The 22,488-nt window shown below is 36.7% G+C and overlaps 1 protein-coding gene across 3 annotated transcripts in view; it reads left to right on the forward strand.

Annotated features, from left to right (window-relative positions):
* LOC131166002 (SNARE-interacting protein KEULE-like) overlaps window positions 1–22,488 on the forward strand; it is a 73,034-nt gene that overhangs the window by 30,833 nt on the left and 19,713 nt on the right. For 2 of the 3 annotated variants that reach the window (XM_058124209.1, XM_058124210.1), the window contains exons 9-12: window positions 7,203–7,394; window positions 7,481–7,564; window positions 7,727–7,825; window positions 7,908–7,984. In XM_058124209.1, coding sequence (XP_057980192.1) covers window positions 7,203–7,394; window positions 7,481–7,564; window positions 7,727–7,825; window positions 7,908–7,984 — 452 coding nt within the window. The remainder of the gene's footprint in view (window positions 1–7,202; window positions 7,395–7,480; window positions 7,565–7,726; window positions 7,826–7,907; window positions 7,985–22,488) is intronic. The other variant, XM_058124212.1, reaches the window with a different exon arrangement.

Consider the following 22,488-nt stretch of genomic DNA (forward strand, 5'->3'; position numbering starts at 1 on the left):
TTGTTGCCCACATTTCTTGTGTGGTGTTTAAAAATAAGCTTTTAGACAAAGTGGTAATCTAACAATACATAATATTCTCCAAAATATTTATGCTACTTTTAAAATTTTATGTCTTACCGTTATATATAAACTAAAACCACCCAACTTTCTCCATTCTTGTTAATAGTATGCTGTAAAAAAAAAAACAAAAAAGAAGAAGAAGGAGACAAAATTCACCCCCACTAAATAATGCACAAAAGAGTTCCATGGCGAACCATCTCTAGGATACAATGGCCCCCAAACAAAGATATTGATTGTTCCCAGTCTAAAAAAAATCCAAGTATCCTGCAATAATAAGCCTTTCAACATATAGGAAACTTGAATCTTCACCAGAGAATAATTGGAGAAAGAATGGATGCAGAGAGATAGTGCAGTAATTATAGGAATATGAAGATGTGTTTTATATATGCCTATAGTTGCTTCAATAGAAATAGAAGCATCTTCTCATAGAAAGTTTTTGTCTCTATGAATTTAAATTTAAACTCTCCTTACAATTGCCGATGGCTACATTTAAATTTTGGTGACCCATAATAAAGTGGATAACCTAGATTAACAAAACCATGACCCAAAATAAGATACGCGAAAGCCCAACTCCACTTTTGCACTCGCATGATGCAAATGTGCCAAGTGCTAAGTGCTCACAAAAGCAGCACAATGCGCAACTAGCCCCTTACAGCCCATAGCCTATGTGCACATGAAAAGCTGCAAGCACCACATTAAGGAGTTCAAGTGGGCTATTAATGGTAGGTGCATAAGTTACGAGTTATGGAAGACACACTTGTGAAAAACACATTTCTTAACTTTCCAATGTGGGACAACCTTACCATACATATCTCTCAAAGGTGTTGTGTACTGTGTGGTTTTGAAAATCCTAATGAAAAGCCAATTATTTTCAACATTTTCCAACAATATTTTATTTTTATTTTTATTTTTATTTTTAGAGTTTAGTGGATTACGACACACCAACCCTTTGTCTTCACTTCTTTTAATTTTGTTCATTGAAGTTCTCTGCCTTATCCTCCAAACCCTACTGAGGAATGTCTCCTAAATGGACCTAAGGTGGCGAAAAAATTCAATGGAAATGTTAGTTTCTCTCCTCCTTTTATGGATGACGCCATCATCTTTTTTGAGGCTGGCACTAAACAAACTCTTAATCTTTGGTGCATTTTGCTTTGCTTTGAAGCTGCATTGGAAGTCAACATGTGGAATGCGGGGAATTTTCCATTGAACTATCCAGGGCTTCCCTCAGGGGGCAAATTTAAGGACAAGGGTTTCAGGGAGGCTATTCTAAAAAGGTTTGGAACAAAAGCTAGCTGTCTGGAACAAATAATACTCTCAGTGGGAAAAAAGTCACTGTTATTAAGAGCACTCTCTTAATTCTCCTTGTGTACTTCATCCCTCTCTGGCCGTCTTATCTTCAGTTGCCAAAAGGCTTGAAGACATCTAAAAGTGACATCTTTGGGAAACATGGGAGAAGTATATTTAAATATAATTTGGTTAAACGGGGAGTTTTCAAGCAATCTATACAACTACTTCTAGGACTAAATCTCTTATCTTAATTAGTAAAGCTCTCCTCAGCAAATGAGAATTTAGATTCCCATGGCATCCAAATTCCTACAAAAAACCAACTTCCTGGAAATCTGGATGTCCTTGTCAGCATGAATGGATACATTCCTATTCTGCTGGAATGGGTGCGAGTGAGGATATTGTTGTCCTTCATGCCCTGTTATTATTAATATATATAGAGAGGGCAGACCTGGCGTTGTACGAAAGTTCTAGGGGACTGTCGACTTCTCTTCCATTCTTCATATCTCTTGCTTGAAAGTAGAGATCTCTTCTCTTGTGTGAGAATCCTTTAGGGTTTCATCTCCTCTTCACAGCTATGAGAAACTCTTGTGGGTGTTGTGTGGCTCGTGGTAGTTTGCTGTTGTAAAGACAGTCACATACTGTTTCTTGCAGACTGCTGTTGCTGTTGTGATGCTTCCTCTGATTAGTTGTCAAGTGATGATACTGCTATGATGTTGCAAGTGTGCATTATCTCCTGGTCATGCCCACATATGCTTGTAGATGCTGCCAGGTTTATTGATTGTCCGCACTGCCTACAGTTCTTAGCTGTGGTTTCCTCTGTTCTGTGTGGTCAAAGCCAACTTGGCTGTAAGAGACTATTTAGTTTGTGATTCCTCCTAGAATTCTGTAACCTTAGTTATGTGATCATAGTTGCCTTTTAAAGTTTTTTCCTTAATAGGATGCCCTCCCGTGTTGGTTGAGGATTCTATTATCCATCATCCACCTAAAAACATCCAAGTTCTTTGTTGTGCCTCATGTCTTTTTGGGTGCACATGCTTTGTTCACGTTCCACATATTAGTCAAGACAAGTTCTCTCCTTATGGTGTTAAATGTGTTGCTCTTGAGTACTCTAGAACTCAAAGGATATAGATGTTATGTCACATCCTTATTTTTGGCGTGTGACCCAGCCATGACTCCATCTAAAATCCAATGGAGTCACTAGGCGTAGGGAAGAATTTGTTTCACAAATTGTCATTTGGAAACAAGTCAAAAGCCAATTAAGAGTGAACATTTGTTGAAACCACAAGACACACACACACACACACACACACACACACACACATATATATATATTTCATAAGCAATTAAAACGTTTTTCACTTTGACAAGCTCTTTACATTGGGTTGTACTTCACATACAACATTTTTCACATTCCCTAGTCTACATACATAACCACTAAAAATTGAACCTATAATACATGTCGAAATGGTAGTATCTTGGAGAGCTTAACAAGTGGAGCTCTCCTTCAGTTTGAGCCTGAAATTATTAAGAAATAGGGTGAGCTACCACAAGCTCAATAGACATTCTTAATTCCCCTTTATTCAAACAAGGATTTCAATACTTAACATATGATTTCTTACATGCATTTATAATCATGAGGTGCATCATACGCTCTTGATTTAAAGTAATATGCATGAATACACTCTTTATTCAAAGCAATCTGTTCATCTAATGTTACCATTGCAAAACATCCAAATAGCATGCATTTACACATTTTTTTTTTATAACATAGCAGCGCTGTCCCAATTAAGTGCAAAGTTCATCTCAAACAAGTGCCAAATTCCAGCTTGGCTGACCACTGCTTAGCACGGAAATGCCATCCGGAGATTCAGGGTCTTTCATCTAAGGGAGACACAAGCCTACTTGCTCAAATTCCACAATTTCACAGCCACAACAACACATGGTGCTATCTATTTCACACAATAACAATTCAACAAATGCATACACAAGCTTTGACATAGCAAGTCAGCCATCATCCTTACAAGATGAATATCTATCATGTGAAAATTTCCCAACTAAACAAGATAAGCATCTATGATGACCAAAGAAAACATATTTGCATTATGCAGCCACATCAAGTAATTAGAGATAACAAGCTTAAATCTTCCTGGATTCAACCATATGCAAGTTTCTACCCTTGTTTCCTTTAAATACCCAAAATCCTTAGGTGAATAAATGAAAATTAAGAACACCTACCTTGATTTTCAGATTCTTCAACTTAGTTTAAGTTTTCCTCTGAATTTCCGGTATTTTTCTCTTGATTTACTCTGAATTTTCCTGATTTTCTGCAGAGTTATCTCTCCCTCTCTCTTTCCTCTTCTCCCTCTCTAGAACTAGTGTTTTCAGCAAGAGTTTGTGGTATTCTTTTCTGTGTTCGGGTTGCTCTGCAGGGCTGCAAAGGTCAAGAAAGCAACTGGACACATGGCAGGACCGTAGCAGCTGGTGGTAACAGGGGTCCTGTAGTGTTGGCATCTGTGCGCTAGGTGTCTGCTGCTGGTTTTCAGAGCTGCCAGGTGGCTGCTGCTGGTTTGTAGTGCTGCCAGGTGTCACACCTAGTTTTAGCATGCCCCATCTCTCTCTCTCTCTCTACCCCAAATCTTATGCTATTTATGTTTTAGCATGAACGCTATAATTTGCTTTCATCTAAGTCTCCTAGCACTAATAAGTCAAATGGAATTCCCAATATCTGTTAACACAACTCAAATAAATGAATAACATGGCTAGTATGAACTTTTTTATTGCAAAACAGAGCAAGTCATGCTAATTTATCAAAGAACTTTAAATTTACTGCGGCCTAAAGGGTATGGTTATCACAACTCTCTCGGGTTAAGAAATTTTGTCCCTGAAATTTCATATGACCTTGGGCTGCAAACAAATGAGGATATCTTTCTGCCATGTCAATTTCTGATTCTCAAGTTGCTTCTTTGATGCCATGGTGTTGCCATAGTACCTTGACCAAAGGAATAACCTTTTTCTTTAAGACCCTTTCCTTCTTTTCAAGAATCTGAATAGGATTCTCTTCTTAAATGACATCCTCCCTCAACGGAAAACATTGTGAATATGAGCTACTTCAGATTTGAAAAGACTAACTTGTTAGGAAAATATTTTATTTTGATAATACTAGTAATTTGATATTTATGTTCTATATTTTTCAACTTCAACCTTCTTTCTTTTCTAGTTATTTTATTTTTGTATTATTCGTATGTCTTATGTGTCTAATAGATCAATGGATTGTATAATGTATTTGGTTTTATTAATTAATTTAGGGCACATAAGAACAATGAAAAGTATAAATAAGCACACACGTAATTTTTCTATCAATCGTAGTTTGAAACAAGTGTAAACTTCTTTCCCTTACCAAATAACTTAGTTAATTGAACTAAAGGATACAAAAGGCACTAAAACTCTTTTTTTTAGAATGGTTAAAAGCTTAAAACATGCAAGTACACTAATGTGCACAAGGTTATGTGTGCTCGAAAAAAAATTCATGCCCGTTAAACTCTCTTCCCGTTATGTAACATCCACTACTCCCGCTTCCCATTGCACTCATTACCATTACGTTACGCTACCTACTACCGCGATTTAAAACCATGAGTGTAGTCCTTGGCAACTCTGAAACAATATCCATTGTTACCTCATCCCATTTTCATTGTGCTATTGGTAATGGCTATAATAAACCTGCAGGATTTTGATGTTCAACTTTCACTTGTTGACAAGTTAGACATTTTATGACAAATTCTCTCATGTTCTTCATACCTATCCACCAAAATTGCCTCTTCAAATCTCTATACATCTTAGTGTTATTGAGATGGATTATGTATCTAGAATAACGTGCTTCTTGTAAAACTTCCTTTTTCAAATCATGTGGAACACAAAGCCTACCCAAATAATGAAGTCCCCCATCAAAAGATTTTGTCCATCCTTTAGAGAGTGTACCCTCTTCTACACTTGTCAATATTTTCTGAAATTGAGGGTCGTGCTCGTCTTTTGAGAATTTGCTCCAACAAAGTTGGTTGTGCCCTTAATTTATTGCAAACCTTATCTTCTTGAAGGGTCGTTTGCAAGTTAAAAGGACTCTATTCATGGTGATGGAATCCTTGGTACTTTCCCCAAGGATTCTTCCACTCACCAAGTTGAAGTGTAGTGTACTGCTGGTTCCTTTCTTACGAAACAAGATGACTCTATTCACTGCTGGTTCCTTTCTTACGAAAGATCTTGAGTCTCGCACATATTTTCTTGGTCTTGAGGTGCATCGTAGTCCCTTTGGTATTTCACTCAATCAACATAAGTATGCTAGTGAGTTGGTTGCTATAGCTGGTCTTCAAGAGGGTACTTCTGTTGATACTCCCATGGAATTAAATGTCAAGCTTCGCAAAGAGGAGGGTGACTTACTTGCTAATCCCAGTTTATACCAGAAGTTGGTGAGAAGCCTTGTTTATCTCACCATTACTAGGCCAGACATTTCTTTTGTTGTACAACAAGTCATCCAGTTTCTTCTGACTCCTCATCATCTTCATTTGGCCGCTGTCCGTAGGATCATACGCTATGTTCAGGGCACTTCTGCCCGTGGTTCATTCTTCCCCGTGGGCAATTCTCCTCGCCTTGCTGCTTATAACAATGCTAATTGGGTTGGTTGGGTGGATACACGTCGCACCATCATTGGTTGGTGTGTGTTCTTAGGTAATGCATTGATCTCTTGGAAGAGTAAGAAGCAAGACAGAGTTTCTAAGTCATCGACGGAATCTGAATACCGGGCGATGTCTCTTGCTTGTTCTAAAATTATTTGGCTTAGATGTTTGCTTGCTGAGCTAGATTTTTTTGAGACCGATCCTACACCTCTACATGCCGATAATATGAGTGTTATCCAAATCATGGCCAATCCTGTCTATCATGAGCACACGAAGCATATTGAAGTTGATTGTCACTCTATCTGTGAAGCATTTGAAGCTCTTGTTATCACTCTTCCACATATTTCCACTGAATTACAAATTGCTGATATCTTCACCAAGGCTCTCACTCGTCATCGACATTGCTTCCTAAGTAGCAAATTGATGCTTGTTGATCAACCCTCATCAATTTGAGGGGGGCTGTCAAAGGAACAGCAAACAACAAAAGCCTTGCTGTCCACACTTCTTTCCTTATTTCAGGCCACAATTATTTCCTTATTTCTCCATTCATTATTCTGTACAATTAGCATATATTTTTGACAGATCATAGTTTACATGTATAGGGCTTGGCAGATTATAGTTTACATGTATAGGGCTAGAATCATGCTGGAACTTATTTGCTTTCCATGTATAGCATTCTTGTAAAGTCTATATACAATATACAGAACTCAAGGCCAAACCATTTGGCCATTCACACAATACTTTGACATTCTCAACATAGTTTGCTTGTATTTGAATTATTCGTTGGGGACTTATTTTTAGTAATTGTGTATTCTAGCGGTATGTTTTTAGTGCAATGTAGTTTAGGGGTATGTGTGTAATTTCATCTGTTTAGAGGCTTTCTTGTAAGTAGTGTGTGAAAGCCATGATGTAGGCAGTTGCTGATGAATTTGATTGAATTGAATGTGAGTTACCCCCTGGTATCTCCCCTCTCCTCCCTTCCCCTTACTTCCTCTCTTCTAATTTCTCCATGGCTGCAGAACCTTGATGCTGCCCCTGCATCACTTATGCTCCTTGTTGGGGGCAACTTCTGCAACATGGTTGGAATTGCGATGCAAAAATTTAATTAAATTGAACCAATTTAAAATGGAAAACAATGAAATTTGTATTAATAAAATAGGTTTTTTTTTCCTCCCTCCAATTTCACAGGAACTTCCTTTTGTGCGATATCGTGCCACCAAGTCACTTGATGCATCCGCAATGGCAACCTTTCGCGATTTAGTTCCTGGAAAGCTTGCTGCTGCTGTTTGGAGTTGCCTTGAAAAATATAAATCTTCCATTCCTAATTTTCCACAGAGTGAAACATGCGAGTTGCTCATCCTGGATAGATCTGTTGATCAGGTTACTATTAATTTTTCAGTTGTAACCCACTTGCTACATGCCCCATCAATTTGATTTTGTTGTATGTGATGAATTTGTTAGTTTAGATTGCTCCGATCATACATGAATGGACTTATGATGCCATGTGCCATGACTTACTGGATATGGAGGGAAATAAATATTTACATGAGGTATGTCTTCTAGTTAGTGTTTTTTCTTGGAGGGGGGAGGAATGGGATTCTGCTTCATTTTAATTTTATTTTCTTTTCTTCTTCTTCTTCTTCTTCTTCTTCTTCTTCTTCTTCTTCTTTATTGGTGAAAAGCATAGATTGAATGTTAACACATGTATGCAGATCCCTAGTAAAACTGGTGGTCAATCTGAGAAGAAGGAGGTCATTCTGGAGGACCATGATCCCGTTTGGCATGAGCTCCGCCATGCACATATAGCTGATGTATGGCTTGTGCATATTTATTTTTTTCATTTGGATACATGATAACCACAATGGCTTACTTTAATAGTGAGTGACATCTCAGGCTAGCGAACGGTTGCATGAGAAGATGACAAACTTTGTGTCAAAGAACAAAGCTGCACAAATCCAGCAAGGCTCAAGGTTCGTGCTGGTGTGTATTTGTTTCTTGAAGCTTTTGTCATTTATCATTAAAGCATATATAAAATCATTTTTCTTGTCAGGATGTTTCTCATCATATTACATTCACTCTCCGCTGCAAAAAGTTATAATTTTTTTTAAGCAACTCTTTCTTATTTGTATTGGAGTTGTAATGTTCTGCTGTTTTTAATACTGGATATCATTCTTTGTCTCTTTATTATATTTATATACTTATATAGTTGCTGTTTTTTTTTGGAAATTATCAAGTAGTTAATTTTGATTAAGTAGCAACATAACTTTGAAGGAGCATAATATAAGAATTACAACCTCACTAGATGCACTTAATGTCCTAATTTTCACACACAACCGGTCCCAAGCCCGGGTTAAGGAGGAGGGTTGCATTAGGTAGCTGACAACCAACATAAAATTTGTCATATCACTATGATATGAATCCTTACCGAATACTTGTTGGGGCATCCCCTACGAGTGACGCATTGCACTTGAACCACCCGGGTGTAGCAAAAAGTGGGCGAGGGTGGGCTAGGTTGTTGCCCCGAAGCGACGTGCCGTGTCGGCACCTGGGTACGGTGTCAAATGTGCGAGGGTTCCTGCATCATTCTGGATGTGGACAGGTAAAGATGTTAGTTCGGGAAACTAGAATTAGATTAGCAACTTGGAATATAAGGACACTTATGGGTAAAAGAATGGAAATTGTGGATACAATGATTAGAAGAAGAATTAATATAATTTCCCTTTAAGAAACTAAGTGGGTGGGGGAGAAAGCTAGAGAAATCGATAAATCAAGATTTAAACTTTGGTACACTGGAAAAGAAAAACATAAAAATGGAGTAGGCATTATTATAGACAAAAACTTAAAAGATAGCGTTGTGGATGTAACTAGAGTAAGGGATAGAATTATAAAATTCAAGATGGTATTAGAACAAGAGATAATAAATATCATTAGTGCTTATGCTCCTTAAGTTGGCTTAGCAGAAAATCTTAAGAGACAATTTTGGGAAGATATGGATAGTATTATACAAGGCATACCAAGGACTTAGAAAATATTTATAGGAGGAGATCTGAATGGACACGTTGGAAAAGATAATAAAAATTATGAGAGGATACATAGAGGATATGGATACGGAGACAAAAATAAGTCTGGGGTGATGATCTTAGACTTTTCTATGTCATATGATTTTAGTATAATGAATACTTGCTTTAAGAAGAGAGAAAAACACTTGATAACCTTTAAAAGTGGACAAAATAGAAGTCAAATAGATATTTTTTTTTAACTAGGAAGGTAGATCGTTTATCATGTAAGGATTGTAAAGTTATTCCATGTGAAAGCCTAACCACACAACGTAGAGTCTTAGTGTTAGATATATGTATTAAAAAAATGGAAGAAAAAGAATAAAATAAACCAGTGTAGGAGAACTAGATTGTGGAACCTAAAAGGAGAAAATATAATAAAATTTAAAGATAAAATGATCAAAGATGGGGATTGGACCTTAGAGGATGGGATAGATACAAATACTCTTTGGAATAGATTAACTGGCTCTATTAAAAAGATAGCAAAAGAGATTTTAGGTGAATCAAGGGGAAGATTCTCGAATAGCAAAGAGAGCTGGTGGTGGGATAAAGATGTACTAATCATAAAGACAAAAAGAATTTGGTATAAAACGTGGCAAAAATATAGAAACAAAGATAACTTTGAAAAATATAAGGAGGCAAGAAAGGATGCAAAAAGGCCTGTTAGTGAAGCTAAATATAGATCATTTAATAGTTTGTATGATATATTAGGTGCAAAAGAAGGGGAAAGAGATATATTTAAACTTGCTAAAGCTAGAGAAAGGAAGAGCAAGAACTTAGGAAATGTAAAATGTATAAAAAGTGAGGATGATATTGTCTTGGTTAAGGACGAAGATATTAAAGAAAGATGGCGAAGTTACTTTAGTAAGTTGTTTAACGAAAACCAAATAGAAGGCTTAAACTTAGAATTGTCAAATGAGCAAAAGACTAAAAATATAAGATTTATTCACAAAATTAGAGTTAACGAAGTTAAGTTTGCACTAAAAAAGATGAAAAATGGGAAAGCTATGGGACCAAATAACATCCCAATTGAAGTTTGGAAATGCTTGGGTGATAACGGAATTATATGGTTAACTAATTAATTTAATACAATTGTAAACACTAAGAAAATGCCAAATGAATGGAGGAAAAGCACTTTAATACCTATATACAAAAATAAAGGAGATATTCAAAATTGTAATAACTATCGTGAAATTAAACTTATGAGTCATACGATGAAACTATGGGAAAGGGTAGTTGAACAAAGATTAAGATTAGAAACGAAGATCTCAAAAAATCAATTTGGTTTTATGCCTAGGAGATCTACCACAGAAGCTAATTATCTTTTAAGAAGATTAATGAAAAAATTTAGGAAAAAGAAGAGGGACTTGCATATGGTATTTATTGACCTTGAGAAAGCATATGATAGAAGACCTAGGGAAGTTCTATGGTGGGTTTTAGAAAAAAAGGGTGTATGTTATTGGTATACCAATGTCATTAAGGATATGTACGACGGAGTAATGATTAGTGTAAGGACTATAGATGGAGAAACTAGAGAATTTCCAATTACCATAGGTGTACATCAAGAATTTGCTTTGAGTCCTTATCTTTTTGCTTTAGTGATGGACCAATTGACTAAGAGTATTCAAAAGGAGGTTCTATGGTGTATGTTGTTTGCAGATGATATCGTATCAATTGACAAAACTAGGGACGGAGTAGAGGCTGAGTTAGAATTATGGAGAGAATCTTTGGAATCTAGAGGCTTTAGGATAAGTAGAAATAAAAAAGAATATATGAAATGTAATTTTAGTAATGATAGGAGGAATATTGGAGACAAAGTTAAACTTGATGATGAAGAAATAAATAACACTTCTAGATTTCGATACCTTGGATCTATTATGCAAGCTGAAGGAGAAATTGAAGATGATGTAATGCATAGAGTTAAAGTAGGTTGCGTAAAATGGAGAAATGCTTCAAGTGTGCTATGTGATCGTAGAATACCCTTAAAATTGAAAGGGAAGTTTTATAGGACAGCTATAAGACCGGCTATGCTATATGGATCGGAATGTTGGGTGACGAAGAAACATAATATCCAAAAAGTGAAAGTTGCCGAGATGAGAATGCTTAGATAGATGAGTGGTATAACATTGAAAGATAAATTAAGGAATGAACATATTCATGGTAAGTTAGGTGTAGCTCCTACAGAAGATAAGATAAGGGAGGGATGACTCAAATGGTAGGGACACTTGCAACGTATGCCTTATAGTGCACCTGTGAGGAAGAGTGACTTAGTTACTGTGGGGGGCAGTAGAAGGGGTAGACCTAAAATAACTTGGGAGGAGATAGTGAGTAAGGATTTAATATCCTTAAATCTATCAAAAGAAATGGTCCATGATCGCATAAATTGGCGGAAAATGATTCATATAGCCGACCCCACTTAGTGGGACTAAGGCTTGGTTTTGCTGTTGTTGTTGTGTACTAGAAACCTCATTGAGTCATTGGAAAATCAACTGAAGACCAAATTAGAAACTCCTATTTGATGTTACCTGGAACATTTGATAATAATGATGGGTATTTTCATATTTTGGCTTGTGCAAGACAAACTCATGAGTGCACTTTATGAACCGTTTAATTTAATAACGAAGGCCTAGTACGAAGATTAGAAAAGGTAATATGTTGATCTAGATGCATATTTTGGCCAAGTACGAAGCAAACTTATGACGGCTTTATAGGGTGAATTTTTTTCAAACTGAAGACATAAAAAGAACAATAAGATATATATATATATATATATATATATAACAATGTTGGTCTAGGTCTATGCATAAGTAAACTTTGAGCATAACGAAATATTGCGAAAACAACCTAACAAATTGTTCATATTCACAAACACCAAGGAAAGAAAGGGAAAAACGGAATAAAAAGGGAGAGAAGGAGATAACAATTTACGTGGTTTGGTAGTGTTCTTGCATCCACCAGTTGGATTGCATCAACAATTTGCCCCAGTCCCTGCAACTCCACTATACTGTAAAATGAAATTGCCTTGATGTTTTAACCCTCAAATACAAAAGTATTTATAGTCGCCATGCGAAAACCTCAAAATACGTTAATACAAAAAAATATGGACACTGTGCCCTAGCTCATAGTACATGGCACAAAGGCTTGACACCCCTTTTAGCCTGTTGTCCTCCATGTGAAACGATCCCTTCTCTTAAAAACGTAAGTATAGTACACTCTGAAAATGAGGCCCAATTCAACATTGAAAATGAAAATTTGATGTTAGATAGGTTGAGGGCTTTACTGTTCTCATGTGATGGCAAGAGGTTGCAATACCTGAGTGAGGATGGTATTTTTGGAGGTTGTAGCGGTTTTATGAAATTTTGTAACTCAGATTCATTGGTCTCCATTTTCCATGAAATTGTTAAAATTTCCGCCTCCCATCACCCCCAAAATCGAAATGGTATTCAATTTCTGATTAAAAAAATTTCCATCGAAATTTTCATGAATCATCCAATATTTATCAAAATCTCAAAATTTCAGAAAAATTTATCGAAATTTTAACTATAGAATGAAATTTCCTTAAAATTCAAATTTGAGATTCAAAACCCAAATTGAAACTTTTGTCTTAATTTATTTTCATTTTCTTATTCAAACTAAATGTTATTATAAGAAGGATATGAATATTGTTCATATTTTTGAAATTATACAGAAAATTAAACTTGGATATTAGTTACTATATTATTTGTCTGTATTTGTATAATAAATAGTATTTAACTAATTTATGAATTTCATTTATATTAATTGAATATGTTTAATATCGTTATCATACTACAAGAATTGATTCTTATACACCACAAACGTATCCTTGATATATTAATTGAATATGTTTAATATCATTATCATACTACACAAATTGATTCTTATACACCACAAACATATCCTTAATGTATTTTATCTATAATACTTTGTTTCTAAACCTTGTGTTGTTATGTGTGTTAATAGTTTTAGAAGTTCCATTAAAGAATTCCATGCTTTACTACAAATTTCCATAATTTTAAAATTTTAATAAATTGACATGGACATTGAAATTAACATCAACATTCGAATTTCAATCAAATTTTCTGTGATTTTGAAGCCTTGAAATTTTAGTCGAAATTGAAATTTAGGACCTTGCAAAGCAGGTTTAACTTGGATTTTAACCAAGATGAAGGCACATTAAAGACCATTTAGGAGCGGATAGTTTGACTGTGTGATGTAGGACAGCATCAAGGATTTTCAGCCATGAGAGATAGAATGTAAAGCCCCGAACCCGCCAAGTGGGGCCCAAGGTGTTATGAGAGCATCCCTACGTCTTTGATACCATATCTAACATACACGCAGCGGAAATAATTAAACATTCTCCATTGTAATACCAGAGTTCTATACTATACATCCCAAAAGTGTATCCCTTCACTTTATATTACATAACCAAGAAAATATAAAGACATCAACTTAAACGTTCCAGTATCTACATTCACTCACAATCACAAAAACTAAACCCGGCCCTGGAGCTTGCTAAGCTCGATTACCAAAAGGACCTGAAAAGATAATAATCCACTGGGGAAAGACACTTCTTAGTAAGGATGGAATAAATTATAACAGTGTGTGGCAAATGAGTTTCAATATATATAAAATATAGCTATTTTTTAATCCACCACAACAGAGAATACACATGCATATCCACGCACGCATACATAAATATTTACCGGCGAAAGTTCCCGAGGATAGGGAAGATTACATGCCCATACATGTACCTTCGCTTTGCTTTGATACCATTTGTAGCTTTCCCCTTTTATTCGGGTGAGGCTACAATTGATACTTATCAGGGCACTCACCTTTCTCAGTAAGTCCTCGGGCAAAGAGTTTTACTTCGCCCTAATTATTTAAGCATTTAAATACATGTACATAAGCTCACATACATTCAACACTAACATATCTCAGAATCTGCATATACAATGCCACAGCACATCCATACAGGATACCACACATCCACATAGGTTACTGCACAAGCTTCACGTCCACACAGGATACTCATCCACATAGGATACCACGCATGTACTTCACACACTTTCACAATCACAACACACACTCACAACCCTATTCATAGTAAATCGGTAAAATGAACTCCTTATTCCACTGCCAACGTTTTACCCCCTTTATATAAATGACCATATAACGACCTCCTCATGTCACTGTCAACGTTATATGGTGATTTATATCAAGTAAGATATAACGACCTCTTCATGTCACTGTCAAAGTTATATCGCAATTTACATGAACCACAATACACATCAATGACATTACCAATCATCCAGGCACATCAACGCATTCGCCACAGTATTCACAACCAGACGGTATTCACAAGCTGACAGTATTCACAAACAGACAATATTCACAAGCTGACAGTATTCACAACCAAGCAGAATTTACAACCAAATAGTATTTACAACCAGTTAATTATGAAAGGCTATTCTCATGCCACACGGTTTTTCCCAAATATGATTTATAATCAAAAATCATTATTTTCAATTGCCTAAACCATTCAGAAATCATACTTATATATATAAATTTACATACTCAAATTTAACCGATTCAAAATTAATAAAAAGCTGTTATAACTTATTCCCCTTACCTGAGCCTTGGAATGGTGCCTAGGATACCCAAACCTAAAATTTGTTTCGATTAATTTGCTCAGAATCAAAGCCGAGACCCTGTGGTGGTGTCCGATTGTCAATTTGACTAAATATTGAGGAGAAATTGAAGAGAGAGAGTGAGTTTATCCTATCCCAGGAGTGGTACCTATAATGCCCTAATCACGAATCCACTCCGGTTAAAATGTTGGCAGTCGAGAATGGAACCCAGTGGTATTTTCCGTACTTTGATCAGCGCACGTTTGGCCAAGGAAATCGAGGAGAAAGAGAAAGGGAGCGTGAGGAGAGAGAGAGAGTGGCCTCACGGTCAAGAAGAAGAAAAGGGGGGGGGGGGCTTCTATTTGCAGGGAAATTGAAATTGAGATTTCAATTTGAAATCTTTTCAAAGTTCAGGAAGCTTCTAGCTTTCTATATATATAAATATATAACTTATATTATAATAATATTATATTATATACTTATATATATATCGCTTTTCCTTATATATTTAGGCATATATATATATAACCATCATATTACTTAATTTAATTGAGTCAATTTAATAATAATTAATTAATTAATTGATAATTGATCTTAATAAAAAATTTTTTCTGGGTTATTACATTCTCCCCTCCTTAAAAGAATTTCGTCCTCGAAATTCGCTAATCAATCCATTTACCTAACCATCCTCGTACCACAAATTCAATATACTCCACAAATATGCATAAATATGTTACTTAACATTCAAATCCTCAATTAAAAACATCAAGCATCCAATTTGACCACAAACCGTCAAATCACAACACCTAAATTACCAAGATTCTCCTTCAAAGACTTTCCTCCACAAATCAACCAACCTAACCTTCAAGTTCTAATTTCAAGTTCTAGTCTCTTTAATTAGAAACATCACCATCGATGGATTTGCCGTTTTCTGAACCCGTTAACTAATTCATAAAATCACAGAAGTCCGTCGAGGGATTTCTGCCTCCAAGCTATGAAACGAACTCAAAATTCATATCAATATCCTGATCTACCCATTTCCTACCCTTATCATATATCGAACCTCTACTCTGGTATTAATCCGCCCTTATGTCTGCAGAATCTAACAACCTAAAACTCTGATACCACTTTGTAACGCCCTGAACCCACCAAGTGGGGCCCGGGGTGTTATAAGACCATCCCTACGTCTCTGATACCATATCTAACATACACGTAGCGAAAATAATTAAACATTCTCCATTATAATACCAGAGTTCTATACTATACATCCCAAAAGTGTATCCCTTCACTTTGTATTACATAACCAGGAAAATATAAAGACATCAACTTAAAAGTTCCAATATCTACATTCACTCACAATCACAAAAACTAAACCCGGCCCCGGAGCATGCTAAGCTTGATCACCAGAAGGACCTGAAAAGATAATAATCCACTGGGGTGAGACACTTTTCAATAAGGATAGAATAAATTATAACAGTGTGTGGCAAATGAGTTTTAATATATATAAAATATAGTTGTTTCTTAATCCACCACAACAGAGAATACACATGCATATCCACGCACACATACATAAATATTTACCAGTGAAAGTTCTCGAGGATAGGGAAGATTACACGACCATACATGTACCTTCCCTCTGTTTTGATTCTGTTTGTAGCTTTCCCCTTTTATTCAGGAAAGGCTACAATTGATACTTATCAGGACACTCACCTTTCTTAGTAAGCCCTCGGGCGGAGAGTTTTACTTCGCCCTAATTATTTAAGCATTTAAATACACGTACATAAGCTCACATACATTCAACACTAACATATCCCAGAATCTGCACATACAATGCCACTGCACATCCACACAGGATACCACACACCACACAAGATACTGCACAAGCTTCACATCCACACAGGATACCACACATGTACTTCACACACTTTCACAATCACTACACACACTCACAACCCTGTTCATAGTAAATCTGTAAAACGAACTCCTCATTCAACTGCCAAAGTTTTACCCCCTGTATATAAATGACCATATAACGACCTCCTCATGTCACTGCCAACGTTATATGGTGATAGGGGAAGTTTTGGAGGACAAGGATAAGGATGAGGATGAAGTTTAGATTGCTGTTGTGGCAATGATAGTGTATTAGGTTAAGAAGTTCGTCGTGGGAATTCTTGCATTTGCACACATTGTCACAAGGACAATCATACTACTGAATGAGCCAAGCTTGTTCAAGGCATTATGCTTACCTATGACCACTTAGTTTCTATGCATGGGATAGGCTACCATCATGTAAATACTATCATAGGTTTTATGCTCTGAGTAGGTGTGAGACTTAGTGTAACGCCCCAAAAAAATCTCTGCTGATATAATAAAAATATTCATAATAATAATACATCATCGTGACATCTCTGATACCCTACTTTTACATTCCCATTTTTTTTTCTTTCTAATCATAACACATATATACATGATAATATGAATATTACATCTACCCATTCATTGCTTACGGAAGCAAAAATAGACCTATCCATAACTGTACATACCAGAGTACTACCTCTCAACCATTTCTATACCATTTCCCCAGACAGAACTATAATCCAAAACTATAGTCATTTATATATACACAGATCCAAACTAACACATACTTTATCTGTAATATCTACACCCCGTCCCTGAGCTTCAAGGCTCAGTTACCTGGTGATCCTGAAATGTTGAAATATTAACGAAGTGAGACACCTCTCAGTAAGAAGGAATAAATTAGTGTCAGTGTGTGGCAATGAGTTCATATATATATATATACACACACACACGTATGATTCATCTCTTAATTACATAAATAACATAGCAATTTAAACTATACCCATACCTGTACAATTTCATATCGCATATTCTTTTTCAGTTCATAACTCGGCTTAAAAGCCCTATACATATGAATTGCAAGTGACATAATCTATACACATATAAATCATTTTCTAAGATTGAGGCGTTTTGTACCGCCGTCCCCCAATCCAGCCATTTATACTCAGTTCACAATTTGGCTTAACAGCCCTATGCATATAAAACCACAAGTCATATGATGTGTACACATATAATTTATTTGCTAAGATTGAGGTGTTTCATATTGTCGTTCCCCAATCCAGCCATTCGTACTTAGTTCACAATTCGGCTCATAAGCCCTATGCATAGTTCCACAAGTTACATAATCTACACACATATTAACAATCACTGCATGATTGAGGCGTTTTATACCGCCGTCCCTCAATCAGCTAATCATACATTCATTTACCGTGATTCATATCAAACATTTCCTACATGATCGAGGCATTTCATGCCGCCGTCCCTTTATCAACCATTCATACTATGCTCTCGCTGTGTTTGAGGCGTTTCGTTCCGTTGTCCCTCAAACTAGCCATTCATCACGTAGACTTGTTGAGTCTGAGGTGTTTCGTACCGCCGTCCCTCAAGCCAGCCATTTATACTATACTCTCGCTGAGTTTGAGGCATTTCATACCACCGTCCCTCAACCAGCCATTCATACCATTACCATGACAAACAACATTATGTTTTGGTGGGCGTTATCATCATGTAGTTATATTCGCAATTCTTGGTTGTCCTAAGCATAATTTGTGTGTTATCATCATTATTAAATACATGATTTATAGTTTAAGATTATATATTTCATGTTTTATAATTTGTCTTATTTATATTGTATAATTTGTGTGTAAGATAATGGTTTCTAAATGTATTCGTTAGTGGTCTAGGTACAGTTTCCCAATCATCCACAAGTATACAACATACAATCATACTATAGCTCTGCATGTAAAAAACACTGTCATACTATCAATCGGTATATAAATTACTGTCATATCATAACCGATCACAGCACTGGGCTGGCTATACTGATCACGGCACTGGGCTGGCTATATTGATCACGGCACTGGGCTGGCTATACTGATCATAATATACTGAACAATATTATAATTTCTGTAGCATTTATAACTTTCTAAAAATCGCTATCTAACCATGCTTGTTCTGTGCAATCATAAAATAATCTAACATACTTATATACACAGTAAAAATATTTATTCTCATGCCACCCAATTTGAGTAATAATTCATATTATAAAATCTGCCTGGGATAACTATATTTTCCTATTGCAAATAATGGTATAATAAACTCCAGGGTTTTACTCAATCTTAGAATACTTGTTTCCCAAAATATACCTCTAACAAAAATAAACCAAAATTCCCATATGCCTAACCGTTCATAAAATCACGTATAACGTTCCAGTACTTAAAATCTCAATTTAAAACAGTTAAGCTTCAAAAAATAAGCTTACCTAATTTATTCCCCTTACCTGTTGATTGAAGAAATGCCTGCAAGGATCCTAAAACGACGCCTATTACGTTCAAAACACCAAATCCTGTATTCATATATTTTAGTTTAATCAGCTAAATCCCAGAATAATTTCTATCCTCACATTCCTAGGCTCACACACCCCCATTAACCGGTTAAATTATAAAAACAACTGACATAATCCATTTTCCTTACCTCAACTTTGGAGTGGTGCCTAGGATTCCTAAATAGCTAATCTGCTTTGATTAAACTGGAGAGAAACGTCGCTAGGACCCCGAAATGATGTTCCTCCTTCAATTCGGGCTTACAGAGATGTTTGTTAATAAATTATGTTGCTTCAATATTTACCACTTGCTTGCCATTTGTTTTCATGAATTGCTTACTTCTCCCGCTTACTTTACATTCAACTATTGTGAATGTGTTCTTGTGGTAAACCGCGGTAATCTTTGGTTAACTAGCTAAACAAGAGTGCTTTAACTAGTGCCACCTAACCCTTCATAAGGTGTGAAATACTCGACTTGTGACAGTTGGTATTAGAGCTTGGTTACTTGCTACATGAATTCAGTTGTCCTCATTGTAGGATATTTTTAAGCATTGGTAAAGGATCATGTCAACCAATACCGAAAGAATTGAAATGCTAGAGGTGTAGGTTGATACAACCAACAATGTGGCCATGGAGATGGTCAAACTCGCTGAACATGTTGATCCTCTGGATGGATCACAAAAACATCAATAGAGTTCTATTGTGGAGATGTCGAAGGATCCATGTGATTGTAGAAACTTTATAGGCTCATATGGAGGATTTGACTACAAAGATGACCCTAATGGTTCTTGCTGTGAGAAACTCCAATGCTATTGAGTATAGAGGAACCAAGGTGCTAGAACCCAAAATGTTTAGGGGTGTTTGTGATGCTAAGGAGTTGGAAAACTTCTTATTTGACATGGAGCAATAGTTTTGTGCAATGAGGACCAACTCAGAACAAGTGATAGTATCCTTTGCAACAATGTACTTGGTTGGTGACGTTAAGTTGTGGTGGCGTACCAAGTATGATGAAATTGATAATGGAAGTTGTGTTGTTGATTGTTGGGTAGGCTTGAAGAGAGGGCTTAAGGCTCAATTCTTTCTTGAGAATGTTGAGTACAATGCTTGACATAAATTGAGAGACTGTAAGCATAATGGGTTACAAGGAATATGTGAAACATCTTTCTACATTGATGTTGGATATTTGAGACATGTCGGAGAAAGATAAGGAGTTTATTTTCCTAAGGGGTTGAAACCATGGGCAAGGATAGAACTTCATTAACAAAAAATTCAAGACTTGCCTGCCACACAAGATTCTGTGAAACAGTTGACTGACTATGCTGGAGAGAGTTGCACAATGTCCAAAGAGTGGCAGAGGTTGAAACAACGAAAATTATTACTAGAAGGGCACACCCAAAAGTGGGAGATCCGACACCAAGGAATCAACTTCAAGGAAGAAGCTTTGTCATCTTGATAATTCAACACACCTAATGGTAAGGGTAAGATGACATGTTTCTTATGCTGATGCCTTTATATAGTTGCCGAGTGCCCTCACAAGTCATCATTAAATGCCTTACCCCCCCCCGGGGGGGGGGGGGGAGGCATTGCAAGATGATGAGGATGAGGAGGGAACCCCAAGGATGGGTGCAATGCGGCTTGTCAACATGCTAAAGAGGCAAACAAGAGACTAAAGTTACCCAAGCTAAAGGGTTAATGTTTGTAGACTTGCGGATCAATGGGAAGAGCACCTGTGCTATGGTTGATACCAAAGAAATGAGCTCAAGAAAGGATTAAGAAGGGGTGAATAGACATATCTTGCCACGTTGCTGGTAGATGAAGATGTAGGCCTAGAGCAGGTGCCTACTACCATCCAAGCTGTGTTGGATGACTATAAAGTTCCAAAGTTAGTAGAGTTAAGGAAAGAACTTAATGAACTATTGGAAGCTAGCTATATCATCCTTCCAAGGCACCATTCAAAGCAACAGTGTTGTTTTTAGAGGAAACATGATGGGAGCATGCAGATGTGTGTGGACTACTTTGCGCTCAACAAGGTGATTGTGCACAACAATTATCCCATTCCACTGATTGCTAATTTGTTTGATTAGCTAAATCATGGAAAGTACTTAACCAAACTTGACTTGCGGTCGGGCTACTGTCAGGTGAGGATAGCAAATAGGAATGTATCAAAGATGACCTATGTGACACGAATAAGGCATATGAATTTTTAGTGATGCCATTCAAGTTGACGAATGCATCAGCGACATTTTGCACCTTGATGAACCAGGTACTATTAGTTTGTTGTGTTATACCTAGATGACATTGTTGTCTGCAGTTTCACTCTGGAGGAATATAAAGAGGATTTATAGAAGGTGTTTGACAAGTTGAAGGAGAACAATCTGCATGTGAAAAGAGAGAAGTGCTCTTTCACTCAGTGGAGCATCAAATTCCTTGGTCATGTGACCGAGTAAGGTCTTATCCGGGTGGATATGGGGAAGGTAAGGGTTGGTTATTCAAGATTGGAAGATCCCAATGATAATGAAGGAGCTACGCTCCTTTCTTGGACTTGTCAACTATTACAGAAAGTTTATGGAGGGGTATTCGAGGAGAACCGCTCCTTTGACAAAATTTCTGAAGAAGGGTGATATGTGGAACTAGACAAAGAAGTGTTAGGGAGCCTTTGACAACTTGAAGGATATTATGATGCGAGATCCAACACTTGCTCTTTCGAACATTAGGAAACCCTTCGAGGTACAAACATATGCATCAGACTATGCCCTTAGGGGAGTTTTTTTACAAGATGGATATCCTATTGTGTACAAGAGTCATAAGCTTGGTGAAGCCGAATGGAGGTACACAACTCAAGAGAAAGAGATGCTAGAGGTGGATACATTATCTTTGCATGCTAGTGGTAGTGGTGGCATCACCTAGTTGGGTCGAAATTTGTGGTGAAAATAGATAACTAGATTGTTAGTCACTTCTTTACACAATTAAAGTTATCACCCAAGCAGGCCCGCTGGTAAGAATTCCTAGCAAATTTTGATTTCTTATTTGAGCACAAGGTGGGGTGGATGAACCAAGTCGCGGATGCACTAAACAGGAAGGTTGAGCTTTCGGCCTTGCAAATGGTTACTCACTTGATAGTAGTTAGGTTGCCATGTTAATGCGGAGGCACATTGAAAAGAACCTTGCCAAAGATCCAGTCACCCAAAATCTCATGAAATTGATGAAAAAAAGGGAAAGCATGCCAGCTTTGGTTAGAAGACAGATTGTTGATGACACATGGTAATTGACTCTTTGTGCCTCAAGTTAGAGATTCAACGAAACATCTTTGAGAGTGTTATGACTCCATGTAGGTAGGTCATCCAGGATTAAATCGCACTCTGGCATCGCTG

This window comes from Malania oleifera, chromosome 10 (assembly GCF_029873635.1).
Source record: "Malania oleifera isolate guangnan ecotype guangnan chromosome 10, ASM2987363v1, whole genome shotgun sequence".
Taxonomy (NCBI): Eukaryota; Viridiplantae; Streptophyta; class Magnoliopsida; order Santalales; family Ximeniaceae; genus Malania; species Malania oleifera.